Source organism: Ricinus communis, chromosome 10 (genome assembly GCF_019578655.1).
Source record: "Ricinus communis isolate WT05 ecotype wild-type chromosome 10, ASM1957865v1, whole genome shotgun sequence".
NCBI lineage: Eukaryota > Viridiplantae > Streptophyta > Magnoliopsida > Malpighiales > Euphorbiaceae > Ricinus > Ricinus communis.
Genome location: NC_063265.1, coordinates 17211475 through 17236460, shown reverse-complemented (window position 1 = coordinate 17236460; position 24986 = coordinate 17211475). Strand labels below are relative to the sequence as shown.

The 24986-nt window shown below is 30.9% G+C and overlaps 2 protein-coding genes across 6 annotated transcripts; one reads left to right on the top strand and one right to left on the bottom strand.

Moving 5' to 3' along the window:
• Positions 1-240: 240 nt before the first annotated feature.
• LOC8284316 (BTB/POZ domain-containing protein At3g05675) lies at positions 241-3938 on the top strand. Of its 3 annotated transcripts, none has more exons than XM_048379877.1 (3): positions 241-565; positions 1300-1375; positions 2287-3938. In XM_048379877.1, the coding sequence occupies exon 3, from the start codon at positions 2362-2364 to the stop codon at positions 3664-3666; it is 1305 nt and encodes a 434-aa protein (XP_048235834.1). In that variant the 5' UTR covers positions 241-565; positions 1300-1375; positions 2287-2361; the 3' UTR covers positions 3667-3938. The 3 variants fall into 3 exon arrangements, with proteins under 3 accessions (XP_048235834.1, XP_025014005.2, XP_002524054.3); XM_002524008.4 differs by having other exon boundaries at positions 243-565; positions 2368-3938; XM_025158237.2 differs by lacking the exon at positions 1300-1375.
• A 1660-nt stretch (positions 3939-5598) lies between these two features.
• Positions 5599-10375, bottom strand: LOC8259820 (BEL1-like homeodomain protein 1). 3 transcript variants are annotated; one of them, XM_048379875.1, is made up of 8 exons: positions 10116-10375; positions 9584-9737; positions 9374-9424; positions 8926-8992; positions 7967-8779; positions 7111-7484; positions 6963-7023; positions 5599-6862 (listed from the first exon to the last, which is right to left on the bottom strand). In XM_048379875.1, the coding sequence occupies exons 5-8, from the start codon at positions 8732-8734 to the stop codon at positions 6029-6031; spliced, it is 2037 nt and encodes a 678-aa protein (XP_048235832.1). In that variant the 5' UTR covers positions 8735-8779; positions 8926-8992; positions 9374-9424; positions 9584-9737; positions 10116-10375; the 3' UTR covers positions 5599-6028. The 3 variants fall into 3 exon arrangements, with proteins under 3 accessions (XP_048235832.1, XP_048235833.1, XP_002524053.2); XM_048379876.1 differs by having other exon boundaries at positions 10163-10375; XM_002524007.4 differs by lacking the exon at positions 10116-10375 and adding an exon at positions 9944-10092.
• Between the last annotated feature and the right edge of the window lie 14611 nt (positions 10376-24986).

Here is a 24986-nt window from a genome sequence, read left to right as displayed (position 1 = left end):
TTAGATTTATACTAAATAAATTTTAAATTGTAAATATATATTTAATAAATTACTAAATTAACTTAATTACTTAAATAATTAGTAAGACATTATTAATACATTTATATGTCATTCTCTTTCGTAATTTTATGACATGTTAGAAAAAAAAAAAAAAAAAGACTGTTTTATATGAGCTTGCAATGAACATGTTGAAAAGATGCGTACTTCACTTTTATATGCTAAGAACTTTTAGTTCTTGTTGTGCCATGAAACAACCAAAAGAATGAAAAGAGAGATAAGGTTATATTTAAAAGTGTAATTTAAAATTAAACAAAAATAAAAATAAAAATGAAAAGCTAAAATGGGTATGAATAGTGCAGTCCAGGATGGTGGATAAAGCCCAAAGCGAATAAATAGGCTCACCCAGAAATCCACTTGAAGTTGACGCTACAGAGAGAGAGAGGCGGTGTTTCTCTCTAGAGGATGAGACTCGAGAGAGAGGCAGCCAGCAGTTAAGGTTTGCCAATTACCATGTTATGTACTTCTGCTACAGATTCAAAATCAATGCAGAAACAATATAAATGAGGTATATATTTTCTTTTTCCAACTTGCTCTTTTCATTTCCATGCTTCAGTATGTTTTATTCAGTTTCAAACTCTTGATTTAATTGAAAGATGGTGCATTTCTAGGTATTTGGTAAAGTGGGTTTATTGTTGTATAGAAGGACTTGGGTTGGATGTATGAGTGTCAAATTCAAAATGTATATCTAGTCTGTAGATTGGTTTTCTTTATCTAGCCCATTTTTTACAAAAAGTTCTCACCTTTTTGTATATACTCCTTTTGCTTGTTTATTTCTTTAGAATAAACCACTTCCTGTTTTGTGTTTCATTAGATATTAATCTCTCTTGATGAACAATGTGCTGGTAGGGAACTATTATCGCTAAGTAAATACATATAAAAGATTGTTTTTTCTTTTCTTATGTTTTTTAGCTTAAGAAATTTTTTGCTTTAAAAACCTGTGCAGGTATAGGCATGTGGGTATTTTTACTTGAGATGGTTGTATGTTACCATTATTCAATTGGATATGTGATGTGTGATATAATGTTATCTCGGAAACTTTGATGAGTAAAGCGGTTATTAATGCTTATGAGTTACTTAGATTATAGCTAAGCAATTTCCTTTTGTTAAATCTATGACTTGAAATGCTATGGGTAGTTCTAAAAGTGGACATAGCGTCTAATAATTTTGCATCATGTCTAGTTTTACTACTTTTATTAATCAAGTATTTTCACTATGAACTTTCACTTTTTCCACCTGTAGATTTTCATTTATTTATTGGAGCGATAATGCGTGAGAGACATCCTTGTTAATGCAAGTTGCTTTTATGGGTTCTCATGTAAGCCTTTCGCTTCTCTCATTTGTAATGTTTTTCTATATCTTCGTCATGCATGTAAATTCTCTTGTTTCTTCATTAGGGTATACCTGAATTTGCAAGGATTTAAAGTCATAAGAAATTTGAATTTAATGTAATTTTGGTGTCTATGGTTTATGTAGTTTCTTTAGTTGGATAAGTTCATTGAATGGGAGTCAGGTTCATGGATGGGGATGAAGATTTGTTTGATGGTGAACTTGAACTACCTCCCAAGAAGAAATAATTTAAATGTAGTGTTTCTGATTTAGGTTACCTTCTTCTTCTTTTTTCTTTTTTCCCTCTAAAACAAATTCCAATCCTGACTTCTATAATTTGTACAACTCAAAAACAAATTAGGATTTCAGTCTTCCGTCTTCCTTCAAACTTTAGTTCATCTGTTCTTTGGGCAGAAATCCTTCATAATGACTTTCCTATTCCTTTGCAAAGAGAGTAGGGAGCCTTGCTTGATTATCATTAACATAAAATTTTAGTATTAGCAACAAAAGTGTGCAAGAGTTAAATCTGGGACTCTAGTGCATTTTCCTGTTTTCTTTGGGTTCAAACATATGAATGTACACCAGGGGATAGCTCTTCGTGTTGTTTTTGTTGTTTTGCTTTGTTACAAGTAACTCTCCGTTCCCCTCTTGCAATGACCATCTTGATGAACTCACTCCTTAATTTAAACTGGTGGTTCATAATGGAACGCAATGTAATGAGAACAATAAATAACAAATTCATTCTGTTATGCTACAGTATATTTTATTACATATGACTATTTTGTACGTTGTTTAGTTATTTAGTGTAGTTTGGCATGTAGTATACTGAGAATTGTGAATGCTGTGCTACTATTTCTTGGATTGGCATAACAATTATTGCCATGTTTTTCCTCTTTTCAGTTATTGCAGGTTAACTCTTAGATGTCTAGTTTTCTAACTTGCTTATGTAATTTCCCTCAATATCTGGTTATTTAAATGAAGGCCCCGAGCAGGATTGGTGACAGATCAACCAGTGATGTTGTTGTCAGGCTGCGAACTGAAGAAGCCAGAGATGATTGGTTTTATTGTCACTCCCATATTTTGGTGGAGAAGAGCAAGTATTTTGCTGACCGCCTGTCTGAGAATTGGCCTACATGCCAGATCATTGATTCACGGAACTGTGTTGAAGTCTATTGCCAAGAGTCAGACTTTGATCACCATGTCAATTTTCTTCGCCTTCTATATGTTGCTTTAGATGGATCATCAGAGGACATATGGCATGGTGTGAAGAATGCCCTTGGTATTCTGCGGGTGGCTGTGGAGCTTGGGTGCCCACAGATTGTTACTGCTTGTGTATATTATTTGGAAGCAGTCCCTTGGGAAGAAGCGGAGGAGGAAGAGATTCTAAGGATCATACCAGTCATGGGTTCAAAAGCGGAGCCAATTCTTGCCCGTCTCCAGCCAGTCAATCCATCAGCTATACGGAGGATTTTTCTGTCAGCCATTCAGTTTGCTACATCATCTCCTCCTTTATCCATTAATGACCTTAAAAATTCTGCACAAGAACAGATTGAATACATGCTCACGGAAGATGATGATGCCCCTCTATTAACAGCTGATGACGAGATAAAATCCTTTGTTAAAGAATCTACAGGGGGATTACTCACCAGATTTAACAGTTTATTGGACACTTTATTATGTAAAGCTGTAGAATCAGTTTGTGAATCTGGAAAACTGCAATCATTTCAATCTCATCTGTCAGATATGTCATGGGCCTGTCGGATATTAAGTAAGTTGGACATAATGTCTGAATTTGTGAACAATTGGGTAGATGCATCACATAAGATACTTAAGGTTGTTGACCAAGCAAGTTTAGAGGTTGAAATAATTGAGATAAAGTTGAAGATAATTGAGGTGGTGGCAAAGGTTTTGGAAGCAATAGGATATGGCACTGTTATCTTGCCTACTGCAAAACGGTTGCATATAGTGAAGGTTTGGCTTCCATTTGTGAGGGTTGCAAAACCTGCAATAGATGCTGTGTCTAATATTGATGAACATGCTATGGAGCTTAAGGTGGATGGGGAACTGTGGCAGTCCTTGGAATCTGCATTTGTTTCAATAATTCTTGCATTGCCTTCAGGGGATCAGGCAGAAATTTTGACTGAATGGTTAGATAACGAGCATATTCACTATCCAGATTTTACTGAGGCATTTGAGGTGTGGTGTTACAGATCCAAGGTTGCCAAGAGAAGACTAGCAGATATAAAGGGAAACCATGGTATTGCCAACAGACAGTCATAGTTTCAAGTAACCTCTTTGCTATCTTTTGATTAGACATAGCTTAGTTAAATCTTGCTTAAATTTCCGAGTAACTTCTTATGCTCCCTTTCATTTGAATCTGTCAAAGCTTGATATAGAAGGACAGTTCCATTTCAATGGATGCTGTTCTAGGTACCTGCATCTTCATGGTTTGTAAAATTTTGTAGTGCTAGGATCCATTTGATTGTAAAAACTGCAAGTGTGAATATCAGTAATTCTAGATCAAATGAATTCATGTTGTATAGCTGTTTTAATCTTTGGAAGTTTGTGTGATCTTTTTTTTTTTCTTTTGTGCTAATGGCATTGTATCATCAAATTAGATTATCCCAGTTTCTCATTTATTCTTTTTGGTAGAGATGGTATCCTTAAACTGTGAGTTGATGAATGTTGTCCTTGTTCCATACACAACTGTTGATCAGTTGAGTTACTATGCTATGATGAGGAGACTATAGTTTGTACTGTGAAATTTGGATGTGTAGATATGTTAATAGGCATGATAAGTTCAGTAATTATTTGCATCTTTATTTTTCTTTTTAGCACAATGATCTGTTCAACTACCAAAAGCAATTGAATAAAGCTGTACATTTTGGGTGATTCATGATCAATCATTTTGGCACTATTTGAGTCATCCAAATAAAGAATGGGTATTGCTGGTGACAACTGGCATGGGACATGAGATACTCAGTTAGAAATTAGATTAGCTAAGTGGATAATCAAAAACTAATGCTAATTCATTGGATTAGAGAAATTTTTCTTAGTGGGTTATTGTCATGTTAGTTGTTGATATTCTCAAGGAGATAGTGACATAAATAGATCTATTATTAGCAGAACATTATGTCCTAAGCCATGACAAAAGCTAATATTATATTAAAATGTACTGTTGCCTTTGGGGTTTGCCTGTGAATGATCATGGGATGTCCTAATACAGTACTAGATATGTTGTATTACAAACTCTGAAGAAGAGTCAGAGATATATGCAGCCTTCCCCTTTTTAGCTAGTGACTGTTTCAATACTAGAAACTTGTGATATCTAGGTCAATATGGAATCTGTATAATTGTACTATACCTGAATAAGTATAATTGTGCTGCTTATCACACATGAACAAGTATAGAACTAGTATAATTGTGCTAGTCATATAATAGTAGTTTTGGTCAAAGAAATCAATGTCCTTGCCAAACAAGCAATCTTTATAAATAAACAAACATTTTGTGCCTATATATCTGATCCCTTTAGTATATTTATATACTAGTAAAATAATTATTTTTTTCCTTCCCTTTTTCTTCTTCAATTAGACAATGATTTTGCAACCTGTGGATTGATTATTTTAATATCATATCTAACTCTTGCTGACTTCATTTTGCTGCCTCAGTATCTTTCCAACTTTTCTAGAGCAAAAGTCCTTTTTGAGGTTCCTCATCTACCCATCTTATCTCCTAGGATACTATACATGCATCCAAAAAGTTTATGTTTTCTGACAATGGAGACTTGTCTCTGTAGCCTTAGTCTGATGTGATATTGATGGTCACAGTGATTTAAATTTAGTGTCAGAAAGTTGATTCTTCTTAAGGCTTCTGGATGAGGATAACATCTTGATTTTGAACTTCTGAAAGAATATTATGATGGGTTCTTAGTATTTATTCCTTCAGTATGTGTTCTTAAATTCTTGATGAATGGTGCTCAGATAATGCCAGATTACCAGATGCAATTCTGTTTAATATTTACTTTGTAGTACAGCAATAATCTTGCATCTTTTAAGACTAAGAAGACACTCCAATGGCTTAAGAATTGAAGTTCTCAGCTTGAGCAGATTATGGATTTCCTTCCAAGAATGAAGGTAAAATTACAGGTTGCCGGCTTGCTGCAGAGTATGAACTGAATCGAAGTGCAATAAACAGTTGTAGTGAAGCCATGGATTATTGAAAGAGACACCATTCTATTTGTAGTTTGCTACCAACTGAGCATTATGGTTCCTGATTGTCTTTATTTGATAAAATACAGTTGACACCATATTTGCTCACAATCAATATTTATGTAATATTTATATATATTAGTATACCCCAATAGCTAATTTTTATGACATCAATCCATCTATCCATCTCCAAAACTTACAAAAATAATATACAAACCTCAACCCATATACTCTCAAATCCTAAGCTGTCTAAGAACTCAATGGTTCTATGCCAAAGTATAGACCTATACTATGTAAATTTTCTTCTTTCTTTACACTACACCATGCATTGTCCTTTGTCCCTACTAATGGTTGGAACAGCAAGAAATAGTGAAAAGAGATCCTGAAGCCATGAAACCTTCCTGTAGTTACTACTTCATGGCCTCCTATGATTATCAGGCCACAAAGTCAGGTAGCAATTGTGCTGCAAACCTCTTTCTGTTCTGAATGTTGATACTCTCGTAGGCAGTTGACGAGTGAGGTGTGGATGTGTTAATGCCTCCGAACTCATTCGGTTCACTAATTTCTACTCTTCTTCCCAATTGAATGTTCTGACTGGGGAGAAAACTTTCATGGGTACCTGACATAGATAGGTTTTCACAATGGGGCAGACCGAGAGTGAGAGAAACACCGTTCCCTGAAAACCTTGGTGTGAACTGTTCCGTGTCAAACCTTCCAAGATCTCCAATTGGGTATTGTCCGAAACCTCCAATGAAGTTGGTTTGGCCTCCAATGAATGAGTACCCATCCCTATTCTGCCTCTCGCTGCCAAACTTCATCGAAATCTGATCATTGTTCATCTCGCCTGGCTTGATATCCATGTTTATGGATGGAACACTTGTTGGGGATTGGATCATTTCAGTGCTTCTATGTCTTTTTGGACTTCCTTGTGTGATTCCTTCTAATTCTGATGACCCTATGAGAGAGAATCCAGACTGGTTTCGTACATTTCCTCCTATGGGAGATGTCGAAGCTGTAGACACTGAAACTGCAGAAGGTGCATTATGGTTTGGAGAGCCGTCCAGAGACTTGAAACTTTTAGTCTGATTCTCAACAGCTGAACCTTTTTCTTGCAGAACTGACTTGGGAGCTGCATTTTCATTCTGTTCACTCTTGCTTGTTTTGTCATCTGAACCATTCCTTTCTTGCTCCTTAATTTCCTCCAAATACATTTCTTCAACCATCGGCTTCCAAAGCCGAACTCGAGCGTTTATAAACCAATTAGACACCTGAGTAATACGTAAACGGAACAATCAAATAATCAGAATTAAACTGATCATTTCCCATAATTGAGAAAGCAGGAGCAGAAGTACAGAGTTAGGTGCACACCTGGCTCCTAGTAAGCCCTGTCTGTTTGGCAAGCATATGCTTATCAGAATCTTTGGGATAACTGAAACAGCAAAGTATACAGATTGGAAACTGTAAGCAAATGAAAATGGGGGAAAAGGGCGACTTCATCAAACTTTAAAGTACTTACGGGTGGAGAAAGTGCTCGAAGAGCCAGGCGCGAAGAACTGAAACTGATCTTTCAGGCAATCCTCTTTGGGGTCTCCAAGCATTGTGCTGGATCATTCCCAATTGTTGAAGTGCTCGCTGTTGTCGAAGATGATGATCGACGAATTTGAGCCTGGAACCTTCAAGCTTACCTCCAAGGCAATCTTCTTCTCCTAGGCTCTTGTTTGCAGCTTTAATTTGACCTGTTATCGCATCTTTTAAGCACCTGAATTGCTTGGAGATAGTTTGGAGTGCAAGGGCAGTGTATGTTTTTGCAGAACCAATTCCTGCCGCTTGCTCAAATGAAGATATCACTATCTGCATCTGATGGTGATATTGCCTGTACCTCTGCTCCACCTTCACATCAAAAGGAAAATGATATTAGCTGTGTTGTGAAAGAAAAAGGTTAGTATCATTCAATTATGGAAACCCTCTGTTACCTTGTCAAAATTAATTAACCCAATTTTCTTCACTTATTTTAAGATAAAAAGGGATCAAACGAATGCAAAAGTTGACGTCAAGCTTTATATCTTATCAAATAGAAAATTGAAAACCAGATTTTAGCTCTTTCAATTCAAGAAAAAGGGATATGCTTTTTGAATGAAAATGAGATTCCAAGAAAAGCTGACACTTAGAATACCATTTAAAAACAAAGGAGATACTAGTCGATGAAAAGAAAACTAAGATTGAGATTTTGGACACTCGATTTCCCTGACGCGTCTGTTCTAATGATAGAGACCCAAATCAAAGTCCCTCGTAATCTTGGCAACTCTTTTATTTCTACACACTCAACAAAAGCTCAGAGTCAAAAATATTTATATAAACAAACTACCACACACCTCATCAAGCATGCTAATCAGCTTAGCCTTCTTCATCTGAATTTCTTGCCTCTCAGCTGTAGAGAGCTCTGCTCCACGCTTCCCTCCGGCGCCGGAATCTCCACCACCACCAGCTGACCCTTCACCAGCTGATGATTCTCCAAGAGCCTTGTTGCTGTTGTTACTAATAATCCCATTATTACCTTTCTTGGATAATTCACTCTTAAGCCCATTGTTATTAACATTAACAACCTCATCAAGTAACTCTTGAGCAGCCTTTAAGTACTTAGAGCTCAACAACACTCCTTGAATACCTGACACCCCATTTGTCACACCTGAACCTGAAGACACAGACCCACCTGACACTCTCATATCTTCACCAGACACCGCTTGAGCCTGAGACCCATAGCCGGGTTGTTGCTGAGAAGAAAGACTCAGAGAGAGTCCTTGTTGGGCGCGTGGGATTTCACGCGCAGCCGATGCAGGGTCAATTGGATTGTAAAGATTGTAATGAATTCTGGGTACAAGACCATGCAAAGTTGAGGTATCATGGGAGTTAGGGTCTAAGGGTATACCCACGAATTGTTGAGTACTGGGTGGCGCGTGGGAGAAATGAGGTGGCGGAGTGAGATTGCTGGCGGCGGAGTTGAGGAAAACTAGGTTGCTAGATGGTTGGGGTGGTGGTGTGTCGGAGTATTGGACATAAGTAGGGTTCATTAGTACGAGGGTTTGTAGACCTTCTGCTGCAGCTGCCTGGATTTCAGGATTCCCATGAAAGTATGTCGCCATCGGATTGGTTTATTTTTCTTGGGAAGATTTATTTTCTTTCTTTCTCTGAAACGAAAAGAGACTACGTTAGCTATAGTTAGATAAACTTCACATCCATATATCAAATCTGTACACATGAAATATCCCACTAATTAGGTATTCTTCTTTTACATGCACATACACATTTCATGCTCTGAATTGTATAAACATACCTCAACAAGTGTTGATTTTTGCAGATCAACCCATCAAAGAAAAAGCTTATCACTTGTCAGTAAAAGCCTGTTGGAAGTGAAGAGACAAGAAAAGAATGAGAAAAGATCAAAGGATCTCTTATGCAATAATAAACTCATGGGGAGGCCTAGAAATCAAGTTCAAGAAAATAAGTAAGGTTAATTCTTGGAAGAATTCAGAAGAGTTTCTTGTTTGTTGGGTTCATTTTTTTGTTTTGTTAATCCTCTATAAGAAGAAGAAGAAGAAGGTGGGGAAAGGGAGTAGGATATGGAGAGGTATAGGCTTTTATAGGGAGAGGTAAAGAAAGAGATAGAAGGATAGTAGGAGAGAGAGAATGAAGTGCAGAGAGATTGATAGAGAAAGAAAGAGAGAGAGAGAGAGAGAGAGAGAGAGAATTGATTATAGTATTAGTTTATATATAATTGGAACCTGTTGTGATGGAAATCTGAGTGTGCACGTGCTTCATGATCGATCTGCTTACTGCAAAAGAAAGAAGAATTTTCACTTACAATGACCTAAAACCCATGAAATTGAGAGAGAGGGAGAGAGAACTAAATACAGTTATGGTTTTTAAAGTACAATATAATAAAAGGAATACATGAACAACACACAACAAAAGCAAATAACCAACACACTAACCTGTCCATGTATGAATCATCAACTATACAACAACAATAATATATTTATATATATCAAAGATTGGATCTTTATCAGTCCCTTCACATAAGGGTAAAGGAAAAGAAAGGGAAGCTCTTTGTCAGACCAAAATCTCTTCTACTGCAAAACTCTCATACTGAAAAGGGAAAAATAAAGAGAAAGACCGAGTTAAAAAGGCTGAGAAAAAGATACCCATCTTTATTCATTCATTATCCAATCCAATATACACATTTATGTATTTTCTTGCATAAAAGAAAAAAAAAAAAAAAAAAAGGAAACAAGCCTTTTAATCAAATTCCATAAAGAAAAGAAACAAAATTTCAAGTGGGGAAAGGGAATTACAGAAGGTGAGCAGTGGGGATTTGATTCATATATGGTTTAAATGCAAAGAATTGAGAAAGATTTTTGTTATATTATACATGATCAGTCTGATTGAGGTGAGAGAAAGAGAAAGAGAGTATATTATTATAGTTAGTAGTATTAGCAAGTAGTACTATGTATTTCAGAAATAGACCTTTTCCTTCTCTATCTTTCTCTTTTAATGGCTTTTGAGTGAGGTACCTGCGAATAGATCAAAACAAGAAGGGAACTTCTCTGATTTGACCTTCCCTTTCCAAAATCATTTGGGTGCATACTCAAACCTATTATATTATCAGGCCAAACTCTGATGACAGACGCACAGAGAAAAATGTTTATATTATTATATAGATCTATAAAAACAATATTAATTCACTTATTATTATTATTATTATTGTTATTAAAAAGAAAGAAGGGTTTTATATATAAATATAAAACATTTGATAGATTTGAAAGTGTGTCAGAAGAAGAAGATACAAACAGCTGAAGAACGAGGAAACGTCTCCTTCCAAAACCCAAAAGCTTAATTTCAATTTGAAAATTTTATTTAAAGAAAAGATGATGATGATGACGACGACGAAGAAGATGATGAGAATTAAGAAACTTTGTAAAAATGAAATAGAGAAAGAAAGAGATGGGGGGTCCCTTCTTCCTCCATTCAATAATAAATATCTCTTTGTCTTTTTCATATTTTGTTTGTTTTCTTCTTTTTTATTATTATTTTTTATTTTCTTTTCCTTTTGATTTGGTATATAATTCTTTTCTAATTTTTTTCTTTTCCTTTTTTGTGGTTGGATGCTAGTGTTTGAAGATAAAGCAATTAAATCGCTAAGGAACACAGAACCAACCACCACTCAACACCTACTTTAATGCTCCTCTAAAAAGTTTATATCTAATTATCTTTATATTATATATTTTTACTAAAATAAAAAATATTAATTTAATTTTCAATTGCATCCTTTATATATATATTTTTTAACTAACTAACATAGCATCTTTACGATCTAATTTTTGAAGTAATAATTTACGATCTATTGGAAACGTGAAAACACGTTTTGCACCTAAGAAATTAAAAACATATGTACCAAAAATGTATATGAATATTTTATCCAATATACATCCTATTAGATATAAATCAATAAATAAATATATTAAAAAGTAATATGTAACAATTATTCTATCTGAAAGAATAAATAGTTTTTTAATTTGTTGTTATACGCACTGTATCTATATAAAATTAATAATTTAATTAGTTCCATCTAATTAACATACAAAATTCAATAGTGGGTCCTTATTAAATGCATGCATTTGCATATCAATGGAACCGAATTGTATGGGGCCCTTAGCTAGATAGGATTCTCACTGTTTTTTCCTTTAATTTTTCTTTTAAATTTCTTGAGTGGTGGATAAACCATCATGCCTAGCTACTATTAACAAAGGAATTCTTTTATAAAAAGAAAAGAAATTAATTTTTCATGTATAATTTTAATGGGATTACAGTGTATTGCTTCTACAACTTTCTGATGTCAAAGTTTATTTATAAACTAAAAGAATTCCAAAATGATGATTTAGAAACAGAAAACTCTTTAAAAAACGATGATATGTATGATAAAGAAAATACATATATATATATATATTAAAAAAAAAAAAAAAGAAGAAGGACCAGTCTGCAACACTACTCTTTTTCATATGTATAGTTTGTATTTTTCTATTATTTTAATATCAAAAGACTGTATATTGAGAAAACTTTTCTATCACCATCAGAATACAATGATAGTGCAAGAATTAAGCTTGTGATGGTAACATGACTTTTGGCTTCATGATATGGTACTCTGTGACTCTAAAATAAAAATAACAATAATAATATAAACCGCTATGAATATATTATACATATAATTAATTTGTATTACAGTTTCTATATATTATATATTACATGTTTTCCTAGGATTCTCTCCCATCAACACTTTTATGACTGACCAATTTTTACTTCAGTGTCAGTCTTTCACATTAACTAATTTTACTACAGGTGAAAGCTGCTCCCACATATACATATCTGAAGTACTGTTGCTCGGACTCTTCTTCAATTATTACCTTTTTCTTATACGTATGCATGTGCATAACTTGTCAATATAAACTGTTAAAATAGTAGTAATAACAATTAGGTTAATTGAATGTCTTCGGTGAAAAATTAAAATTAGTGTTACGGTTAGTTAAAATTTATTAAAAATAAATTCTATTTAAAAGAAAATATATAAAATAAAAAAAAATATTTTAATAGTAAGAAGTATATTGATTTATTAATATTAAATTTATTTAATATTTATCTAATTAAAACACATAAATTTTATAAGGAGAAAATTCGAAAGTGTACATCCAGTTAAATGTTGGGGCAAAATAAATGGGTACCTGAGATTTACTTAATTAACCAGACATGCATTCATGTATTTTAAGTATGTTACAGTACGCACTAACCCAACAATTTAAAAAAGAAAAACAAAAGAAGAAGAGGGAAAAGGAGGAGTACAGTAGTGCCAGTAGAATTGAATGTCTGTTCAGAAATCTTTATTAAAGTTAGGGAAATACTCATTTCAATTTTCAAGGTGTGGATTTTGACCCTTTTAATTCATCAAAATAAGTTTCTTCACTAACATTTAATTTCTTCCGAAGCAGTTAGCTACATCAATTCAGAAAGGAAAAAAAGAAAAATTGAATGATATGCCAATAATTACCCATTGAATTAAAAATACAGGAAAAAAAAAAGAAATGGGTATTATTTGTTGACTTGGTCAATTTACAAAATTTATCCAGCGACACATTTAGTATTGCTGCCGTACATTTTTTAGATTTGTTTATTTTTCTTTATTATTATTAGAAAGTTTTTGTTTTTTCTTTTATGAAGTTTTTTTTATTTCTTTTATGGAGATTCTGATTATATCTTTATAGGATTTGAATCTTCTTTTATGGATATATTCATAGAATTTTATGAAACTATAATATTGGTAGTAAGAATTTATTTCTTAATATTCTTGCAACCGAAATCTTTTAAAGACTAAAGAGTCGATTTGTAGTTTAAATAACCATCGAGTAGATCGTCAAGTTATAAATTAAAAGAATTCTGTCAGTAAGATTAAAATATATATGAACAGAAATTCTTACTATTTAATTAATTATAGTGAATTTTATTTTTATTAGTGATCAAATTATACTTTTTTATTTTTCAATGAATGAAAGAATCATAAAAAAATATTTAATTTGCTCTTAAAAAAGTTTGCATTACAAAAATAATTTAAAAAATTAAAATTAATCAGAAACAGAAGAAAAAAGATAATGCCAAAGTAGGAATATTTTTTTTTCACTTTTTCCTTCATTAGTTGTAACTTAAGTTTGCTATAACAAAAAAGAGAGGCTTAAAAGTGAATTTAGGTATGCAGACATCAAATTGCAGTGACCTTCCAATGTCATTTTCAAATGCATCAAGACAATGTCGAATGATCAGCTATTAATTTACAACCCAAAATTGGTCTTATTTATAGCCCTAAAATCACATATTCTAGTAGTATTTCTATATTAATGGGTTTGATTAAGAAAAAAAGTAACCATTATGATGGTGACCTCCAACAGTTTTAACACACAAAATTAAAAAATAATAGGTGCTTTTGTCTAGTGAAAAAAGGAAAAGGAAAGGGTCTGTATAAAAGTGAAATAAGTGATAATAAAATTCAAATAGACTTAAGACATAAATAATTTTTTCAATTATATTATTCTATGCCATAATTAATACACTAATTGTCTCAATCTAAATCTTCAATACAAATTATATGGCTAAGCAAGTGGGTTGTGTTGTGTTTAGCCTTGTACATGGCCGTACTATTATGTCTCCTTAATGGTAATTAGTCCAATTTCAAAATGTAAAGCAACACATATCACATCAATCGAATCCCAATACCTCTAATCTCTTGGCCACCATTTTGAATATTCTCACTTATTTTCACCTTTTTTAAAAAAAATTATTTTAATGTTGATACCAAAATATAAGTATATATTATATTAATATGTAGATATATCTTAAGCTACTAAGTGGCAATTTGTGCTTTTGATATGCATGACTTTATCATATATATATATAAAGAAATATATACTTAGTATTCAATATTGCTATCATGGGACTCTTAGCTTGTCTCTTCTTTTTGAAATTGTACCATTTTCTTTTTCACAAGAAAATGACTAGCATAGCTAATGAAGCAATTATGTTTATGTCAATTGAAAAGCTTTAGATTTCATACTTGAATATTTTATGTTTGTTTCAGAAAGGAGGCCAATGAAAGATATATAACAAAGTCGTTCCACTGCACCAAAATAATAATAATAATAATAATTATTATTATTATTATTATTATTATTATGCTAAGCACGATTAATGGGTAAATATATATTAATGAACAAAAGAATAATTAAGAAAAACTATCTATATTATACTTACATCATCAATATCATCATCAGCAGCAGCAAAATTAGTTTAAGTTTCTAGATATGGGTAGGGACATGAAGAATGGCGGGACCATCTTCTCAATCTTCAGTATTTTAATGGTAGGTAAACTATCTCCACAAAGTGGGCTATATGACCAAATTCGATATTAATACTAATTTAAATTATGGATTTTCTTAAATGATTTTTTTCTTTATTTGTTCCTAATTAATTGAGATTGTAATTTGGTTTTGCAATCGTCTATAATTAATCGTCATGTAAATTTTAAATTATTTCTATACATCTTCAATTTGACTTAAAAGATTAATAAAGTTCCATATTTTATACCAGTTTTCAAATTTAGCACATAATTTTTATTATTTAGCAATGTAATTTGATATTGATTCAGACTTACGCTTTGGTAAAAGTATTAGTATGCTAACGTAGTTATAGTTTGAATGATTAAGAAAAAGAACATTATAGAAAGAAATTACTTCTGATGACGGATAAAATCCATCACTAACGTAGAAAATTCAATTTAAGATTAGAAACGCTTTCGATCATTGCAACAAAGTGAAAAAAAAAAAAGAAGATATGGATAAGAGATTATACTATAAAAATTATCATATTAGCAACATATTCTAACGACGAAGCATAAAATAAATATTACAAAAATTATTTGCAGTTTAGCAATGGATTTCACAATGAAATAACGATTGACAATTTGCGATCGATAAATTTTTTCTATTCCATTGTAAAAAATGGCGCTAATTTCTGAAATTAAATTTAATAAAGGATTAGCAACTCTAATTAGTGATGGATAATGATTCCATCTCTAAAATTTGATATACAATAGATGCTAAAATTAGCTGGAGACGTTTTCTTCATTAATTAGTGACGAATTAATAAATTTAACATAAAAAAGTTATTATATTTTAATTTAGCAACAGATTATAAAATTTGTTTCTATTTAGCAATAGATGTAATCTCTGTCACTAAACTCAATATCTTCTGTTTCAGTATTTTTGTTGAATTTGTCGCCAAGTCTAATTTTTCTCCACTTTTTTGCTGCTAATTTTAAAATTTTCCCTTTCCTATTTTTTTTGGCTTAAATACCATATTAGCGATAGGATTAGCGACTAAAGTGACCGCCGCTCCTTTATTTTTCCCACTAAATACTAGCTTAGCAATGGAATTATCTATCATTAATGTTAAAGAAAAGTCTTTTTCTATTCTTTTGTCCATTCCTTCTCACCGTCGTTAATTCTAATTCTCTCTATATATACATATATCTTTATATCTCACCCATCCATTCCTTTTACCATTTCTTTCTTTATTTTTTCCTCAAAATATTTATTTTCTTATTCTCTCTTTCAATAATTATTCTCTATAATAATAATAATTATACTAATAATAATAATAATAATAATAATAATACATCATACTTTCTTCCTTCCTATTTCTTTATTTTTTTTCTTCTTATCTTTCTTTTTATTTTCCTTTATTTACCATATTTTATTGTTCTAATCATTTATTGTTTTCATTTTTCTTCTTCTTCTCTTTTCATTTTTTTATCATTCTTTTCTCCTTTTGATTTTTGTTCTTCCTTTTTCTATTTTCTTTTCCATTCTTTTTTTTTTTTCTACAATTATTGTCTTATTCTTTATGATTTTTTTCTTCTTACTATATTTATTATTATCATTATTCCTTCCTCTTTTCTCATTTTATTATTATTATTTATTATAAACGAAAATTACATTATACATTAACATAAAATAAAACAAAATGATAATTAATTTGTTAAAAAATTGATTGGCCAATAAAATCATTAATTAAAAAAATTATTTTTAAAAATATAAAATTAGCACCTGAACTATCAACAGTCCATGTCTTTAAAAAGCCCGTTGCTAGCCGTCATGAAAGAGGAAAGTCTGATGCTAATAGAGGGACTCTTGTATCTAATTTCGCGACCAATTTATCTTTTGCTAAAGACACAAAGTCATCACTAAGTACACGATGGACAAATGAAATTTGTCGCTAAAGCATTTGCAAAGATTATTTTAGTAAAAGACACGTGGCCATCGCTAATGGGCTTTAGCAATGAATTTTGTTACATTATATAGCTAAAAGCTATTTCTTTTAGCAATAGATTGTTGCATCTTCTTCTGAGTTTTAATAGAAACAAGTAAAAAATTATATGAGGATAATTATATCTGTTTATTTACTTAAAGGATATTTTAGATGAGTCCACAACTATAATGTCGACTCAATTTTATTTTTTCAAATTATAGTCGGATTAATAAATTTTGATTAATAATTTTATCAAAGAATAAATCTATAATTAATATTAAAATAAAATTTAAAAATCACATGCTAGATTTAAAACATAAAAAGATATATATATGAAAGAAAAGAAAAACATAAATTGATATACATATGAATGAAAAGAAGAAAAAAAGGAAAAGTAATTAAAAAAACAGGCCAAAAGAATAAAATCGTACCAACAAATTGCCAAAATAACAAATGCAAAATGCAAAATAATAAAAGGGCTACAATATAGAAAAGTCTAACCAAATCTTTTAGCGGATCAAACTTAATTAAGATTATGCATATATATTAATATAATTTCATTAGCAATAATGCATTAAATTGGAGGATTGTTTTAGGCACACTTTTCGAAATCCTGGCTCTAATTGCTACCACATAATTCCCTTTTTATTATCCAAGCAAATTAAAGGATTTATGGTTTGAAAAATAACAGAAAATTGAAAGAAAGAAAAATCTTTGATACCTATTCAAGCTTGTTGACCACGCAGAGAGAGAGATAAGATTGGGAGAAGTTGCTTTCATAGATGGGCCCAATGTCTTAATTAGCTACTAAAGAGGGGCTGCTTCTTTGCTCTATTATGTGATTCTCTTTTCTTTCATATTGAGAAAAGAATACCCTTATCTAGACGCAACCATTATTATTTTTTTTTATTATTTTTATATACAATACCATCTCTAACATTTTACCCTAAAACTACTCACGCTATCATTACCTACTCACGACCCACCTCAACGTTCGCAACAATCGTGCGCGTGTTCTGTACTTCAATATTTTTTCTATTATAATCTTATTAAAAAAATTAATGTTAATTGTAATATTCTTTGTATAATTATTAATTGCATCAAAATAATGAAACCCTCTTCTTATTTTTATTATTTTTAATTATCTTTCTTTCTCCAATTCTCTTTTAGGGCAAGTAAGTTTTTGGCACATGCACTTTTTACCTACGTCGGGTAGTGATTTCGTTGAGATCTTTTCGTTAATGTCAAATTCATTGAATCAACTATGTGCATAGGGAAAAATGCATCATTAAGGGGGGAAAAAGGAAAGGGGGGGCTTGAATTGACAATTGGAGGTGTATTCTCCACATAGCATTAGCTCATTAGCTCCATATAGTGAGGGGGAGGGGGAGGGCACAACGATGCACATTGTGTGATCTAGCATCAATTCCCTACAATATAGTAACCTTGGCCCTGTGTTTCAACTACAGTGTGTCCTAAACTATACTACTGCTTCCTTTCAAGATCATAGAGATGGGACACCCGTGTGTTGCTTGTAATTTTCATTATCTTTACTATAAAGTTGATAGTGTGAACACTTGAAGAATATAATGAAAATCACCCATTGGATAAGCTTCTTCTTTTTTCTTTTTTGCCAAATTTTCATTCCGAGACTAATTAAAATTATGGCATGAACAATATATCCAATAGCAAAATGGATACACCCAGTTTAGCAACTGCGTTAGAAAAAGCATTACTGAAGTAGAAAGTCTATACAAGTAGAGGATGGGTTAGAAATAGATTTCATATTTGATGCACCTTGTTATATTAGAAGTCTATTTGATTCTCTTTTAGAGTTTTATGAGCTTTTATTTGTAAAGGAGGGTACTTGAACTATAACCAAGTGTTTATGGGAAATGTCATTGTTAGTTGAGTGCAATTTTCGGTTAGCAGTTAGTTGTTAGTTTAGAGCTTTATGAAGCAAAAATTTATTTTGAGAAGTCTACCAATCCAAGAAATAGTAGCATTCGTTATATCCTCTATAACTGCTTGATTGAATTCTGAAAATATTTTTCCTAGGTAAAAGGGTTGATTGGGTTGTTTATTTTCTTAAAAAGAAATATGGATATTCTATTCATGAGAATTAATAAGTACATCTTGATATAAAAGATAAAAACAAACATCAAACATCAAGAGATATAAGTAAATAAATATACTCATAATAATCATTAATCGTGTGGACGGAGCAGTAAATTACAATTCTGCGAAAGAATGCTGCATTTGATGGCACTAAGCCGCATACTGACTTTATAGATTTTTTTTATAAGTCTGATTGTTTGAATGTTGAAATTTATTTATTTGTTTTTTTACCATTCTCATAGAGAAAAAACTCAATACCCTTATAATGGATGATTATAAAACTCCTATAATGAAGGACTATGAAATTTTTAAAATAACATTAATATTTATTTATTAAAAATAATTAATAAAAAAAATGGACTACCGCCGATTTAAAAATAACCGGCAGCTGAAAAATGAAACTTTAACAAAGAATAAAAAAAAAGAGAAAAGAAGAGGAGAAGTTGATTGGATTTCTTTAACTTAATATTTAAAATGGTAATTTATTAGTTCAGTTTTTCATAGGAGTCGATGCTGATTTTCCTAAAGATACTCCAAATCAAGATTCAACTATTGCATATAGAATAATAACATGGAAGAAAATAATGCAAATTAACATTTTTCTATTTGTTTATAAAGCATCTCCAATAATAATTAGGAAAATATGCACCCATTAAGTTTGTAAATTATTATTTGCCTCAGCAACAATAAAAACACAGGACATAAAAATATTACTAAATATTTATTCATTAAAGATTTGATATTTTAATTTACAAAACTAAGGAAATATCTATACTTTTATAGTGAGAGAGATACAAAGAAACAACTATCCCATTATAATATCTAATGAATTCAAATAAATGGTACGTTAAACTTTTTATTTCCAAAAGCAAGTTAATACCTCTAAACCTAATAAGTAGGCTAAAACTATCACAAAGGAGGGAAAATTTTCCCATTAAACACCTTAATAGAAAGTGACTTCATTATTAGGTCTGAGGAAGAATGCAGTAATGTGAAGTTATAATTGTCATCACATTTTTAAACAAGAGAAAGTAAGAACACAAGTCTTGGTCTAATCTCAAAGAATTCAAGGCATATTTTTCAGCAAGCAGCAACTGAATACATCTTCAATGCCAATCATTATGTCTAGGAAAAAAATTATCAAATAATAATTTTACCCTACTTTAGTCATAATCCAGATTCCTAAACTATTACCAACCACTATAGTCTTCATAGCAAGTCTAAAACACTACCGTTTTGTAGAGTTGATGGAGACGAGTCAGTCATCCCAGTAAACTTTCCCACAATTGTTTACATGAATATTAATGGCACTTACAAACCTTTCATCTTCACAATCTTAATTACATGAAAGAGGATCTCTATAGAAGACACCATCTATTATCTACAATAAGAAAACCTTAAAATGTGCCATTTATCAATTACTTTGTAATTTTGTTTTACTAAAAATGACAATGAAACGGGGCGAAGTGAGTTTTAATATTTTTGTTATCATCCCACAAAGAGTTAGGATGTGCGAGCTTAAATAACTCTCGAAATAAGGATAGAATTTTCTATTTATTTCTTTTTAATTTTACTAATATCAAAAGTTCATAAGGATAAAAAGTTATTATTGATGTATATAATATTATTTTGTAGTCATAATAGGTTTTAAATTATGCAATAAAAATAACTGTCTTTTCTTTTTCTAAATCTTTCACCATAAAAAAAAAAATTAAACTCACACAAGTATCAGTGGAGAATGCCAGACAAAGAGACTTGAACACAATATAATGCCTTTTCTTTTCACATTGTATATTGAGGCGTCATACTTAACAAAGTGCAATATTACCTATTATTATTAATATGCAATTGTTTTAGTATAATGACACAAAGAGAGTAATTTTGAAATATATTTAAATTTTAGGTGCTAAACAAACAATATTTTCTATTTCGTTGCATTTGATTTATTTACACAACTAAGAATTTTACATGACCCCCTTTTCTTTTTAAATAATCCAACCCATATTTTAGCAAAGGTATTTTAATTCTTTGTCGTTCTATTTTTAATTTCGCCATAGATATATATCTTTGAGTGGACCGACAAATTAAACAAAAACAAATTGTTTATCTATGCTCTTATTTAGAAAAAAAATAAAGAAATAAATCAAGAACTACATCAAAAAGAAAATCAACTACTTGTGGTATCACCTCAATTTGTAATTTTGAAAAGAACCCTTTTAATTATACTTGCGCCCTTTCTTTCAGTGAAAAGAAAAGAAAAATAGTATAATTCTGTTTGTTAGTGTATGAATTGCGCACGTCAATATTTAAAAGGAATAGAAAACGCACCAAGCTTTTTTCTGAGATAGAAAGGAAAGCTTTGGTTGATGCTTATATAAGATTGTCTCAAATAGGAAATTGACAAAGCTCATTCCCTATTATATATATAACACCATGGCAGCACAAGTACCCCGCATAGTACAATACAAGTATCACTAGAAAGCAATATTTCATAAACGATGAAACTTCTTATTCTAATTTCAACCAATTTAAATTGGAGTTGAGGAACACGAAAAATCATAAAAAATAATTCAATAAAATTTCAAATAAGATTTATTTTAAGTTTGCGCATGAAATGTGTTAGCTAGAAGTACATATTTTATCAATGTTGGTTTAATTATATCTAATCGCATTAATGGTAATTCTGTTTTTGAATAGAAATATTTAATTTTGTTGATAGAGATTCTATTAACACGATAAAATACTATCATTATTGATAATTTAAAAAATAAATAAAATTATATAAATTAATACATAAAATATAATTCAAACTCAACATGATTTGATCACATTTAATTTCTCATTTTCTTTATTTTTTAAAATTAGTAAGTATACGTCGACAATAACCAAATCCGTACCAAAAAAAAAGGGCATAAATGCATAAACAAGAGGCAGACAACAACTTGTAGGCATGCGGGGGGGGCCTCTTCTCCATTTCTTTTTCATTATCGAAAAATATTTTTTTATTAAAGAAAAGAAAACGTTTGAATTTTGTTTTATGGAACTTTATTTTTTATTCGGAAAAAATGAAAATCGTGAATTCCTCCCTAAAATTTTCAGTTATGCTCTTTCGTCCTTACTTTATTAAAGCAGTAGTTTTCACTCCTTAACCAAATTATTGTCCTTTAATAAGGTAGGCAGTGATAAAAGTGATGCACATTCTCTAATAATTCGGTCCCTAACCTTTTATTTTATAGAATGAATTAGTCCCTAATAGTTATATTGTAAAGTACTTTAATTTCCAAAAAAACAATATATAGATTTCTTGACTAATGTATATACTTGGAACTACGGCATAAGAATATGAGAATGAAGACTAGTATTTTTAAAGAAGCAGGGATAAAAATGCAAAATAAGTAAACTTTAGAAGGGTACTTGTAATTATCTCAAAGAAAATACACATCCCGCTAAAACGGTGACAACAACTGGCACGTCACAATACGCAATAATTGCCCGACTTAGCCACGCGCAGCGGGTCCCACTTTGCTTGATCCCACGTGCCAGTTCACTCCTTTCTTTATTATTATTATTATTTCAAATAATATTTAATAATAAATATTATTATTATTGTTGTTGTTTTTCAAAAATAACACTAGAAACTTTGCGGTTTGCACGGGACACCCCTTCTCTTTTTATTTTTGTTTTGATTTTTTTCTTTAAGAGTTTGGACTTTAGCTAACAGGCAAGGGACCCCGCTTTCCCTAACCTTACTGTACACGCGTCAAAGAAACAGGCCATTTGATTTTCATGATTTTGATTATTTTAATTAAATTAATTTTATTCAATATTTAACGAAGATTCGCCTCCCCTACCTTTTCTTAAAATTTGTGGGACCCAGCCACCACCAATCAAAATTTCCACGAATTGAAGGGACCCACGTGTCCACAAAGTCAAGAAAGCAACCAATCAGGATAGAGGTTGGGTCTTGAGGGCAACTACTTGCTTCTCTGCCTTTTTCTTTAATGCTTAGCTATCCCATCTTCAACCTTGTCGTTGTCGGCTTTTTCACTCCTTTATCATATTTTAAACACGTGTCCTATCTTCGTCCCCATTGCCATTTTTGTCCCTGCCACGTTGGCATCCTCTTGTCCCTTTCTTCTTCTCGTTCAATGACCCTTTTGCCCCTATTGTCTTTCAATTATTACTCTTTTTGACATAACTTTTTGAAGTTATTATCCCTACTGCCAGCTTTTTAAAGTCGTTTTCATGGAACTACACGAGTGGGTCTAGTTATTTTTTAGGTTTCATCAATGATCGCCGTTGGATTAAACGTCATAAAAAAGCGGATCGTGACCGAACGGTCTCTTTTTGGATGCTACAATAACCTGATGTACGATCGTATGCAGGTAATTTCACCATCGGGTTGCGTGTGAGTAATAGATTGGATAGTGACGTAAGCCGTACGCAAGTATCAGTGTCTTTCCACAAAGGACGACAAAAATCCACTGTGATAATCATGTAAAAAAAATTTTGAATAATGGAGCGGCAGAGATTCCAAGCGGCGCGCGTATAAACAAGCCGTGTAAATTACTGTCCAATGGCACGCGCGTAAGAGGGTGACTTGAGGTTGTGGGCGAGTGGGGAATAGTGGATTGGAGATATTATTGACCGGCAATTGTAAACACAGCAAAGGATCTTTTCTAAAGGGAAAGGAGTTTTCTGCGGTGAAATCGACCTCATTAATCATATTGTGTAGACCATGTGGATTAAAAAATCTCTTCAAAAAATAAAAAACAAAAATAAAAATAAAAATTGGTAAAATGATGATGTTATTATTAGCAAATTTGATGGAACGTGATCTTATGAGCTACTGTATGTCATCCAATACCCAAAATGGGTATTTTACTTAAAAGATAATCTTTTCTAATGAGGAGAAAAATAAATATTTGTATTAATTTGATGAATTTGAAGTTGTAATGAGAAAATAATTTGAGCTTAAGTTATCCCACAATCTTTTAATTAGATAAATTATAATTAAGAAGTTGGATGTGATATCTTTAACATGGTAACAAAATACCAACCTATTTATATAAAAGTCTAGTTACGAATTAAATTCTAAATTTTATATTTTTAAAAATTTTTATCCAATTTAAAATCTTAAAATAAATACTAATTCTTTTAATTTATTTTTTAAAATATTTTTTCATGACAATTTGTAAACTTTCACAGTAAAAAGAATGATGTAAGAACTTAATTGTGCTTATTAAAATAATAATAATTATGAATCAGCAAAAATAATTTATCATAGACTTAATAATATAATCATTAAAAATTCTATATATGTCTTTTTTTATATTTTATATTTAAATACAATAAATTTTTTATTAACTCACTAGTTTTTATAGTAGTAAATAAAATTAACTTGACACGCTATTTTTTTTATTTTAATATTTTCAAAATTGTTATCGAGAAGTATTTTTAAAAATAAACTAAGAATATTAGTATCAATTTTAAAAATTTAAAATAATTAGATAAAATTATTAAAAATTAAAAATTAAAAGTTTAATTAGTAGTAAGACTTTATAAAATACTAAGCACAGTAGTTTCTCAATCTGTCAATTAAGTGTTTGAGCAGCCAAAAGGAGATGGAGCATCCTTGGATCATAGCTAAACTTATTTATTTATGTGATGCTATAGTAAAATTATTTATACACTTCAACTATGTCAATATTAGGAGTCCTATCAGATTAGCGCATCTGGCGACAATCGTTGTCGTCTTCTACCAAACAAGATAATTATAATTAATAATTTCTGTTCATTTTATTGTCAACTGACAAAATTCTAATTTTGCTATAAATTATTTTATCTATTTGTTTGAAATAAATCCTTGTAAGAAGTTTTAATTCAATCCAATACTTGTAAAAAAATACATGTTATGATATGATTCTTCTTTTTTACTATGTACTTCTCGAAATGCTTTTATATTAATTTTAACTTTTTGATACGAATATTACATGTTTATGAAATCGAAGCTGATAAATATAATAGAATAAGTAAAAGTTAAGCCGCTGTCATATATTCTTTTTGAGAAAAATGGATTATTAAGAAAAATTAAATATACCTTTCAGAAAAGAAAAAAGATCAAATATAAGTCCTTTAACTTATGAGAAAAATAGAATAGAATCACAACGAGAAAAGAAAAAAGTTAGTGCAACATAAAATTAAAAAACAGAAATCTGAAAAGATAATTGCATCAAATTTAAAATTAAAAAAAAAGTCATGAAAGTGATGAAGCCATAAAAGATAATCATCGTCAGTGAATTCTCTAAAAATGAAAATTGTAGAACCAAAATTTAGCTAATTTATGAGCCACTAAATTAGCTTTCTTACGAATAG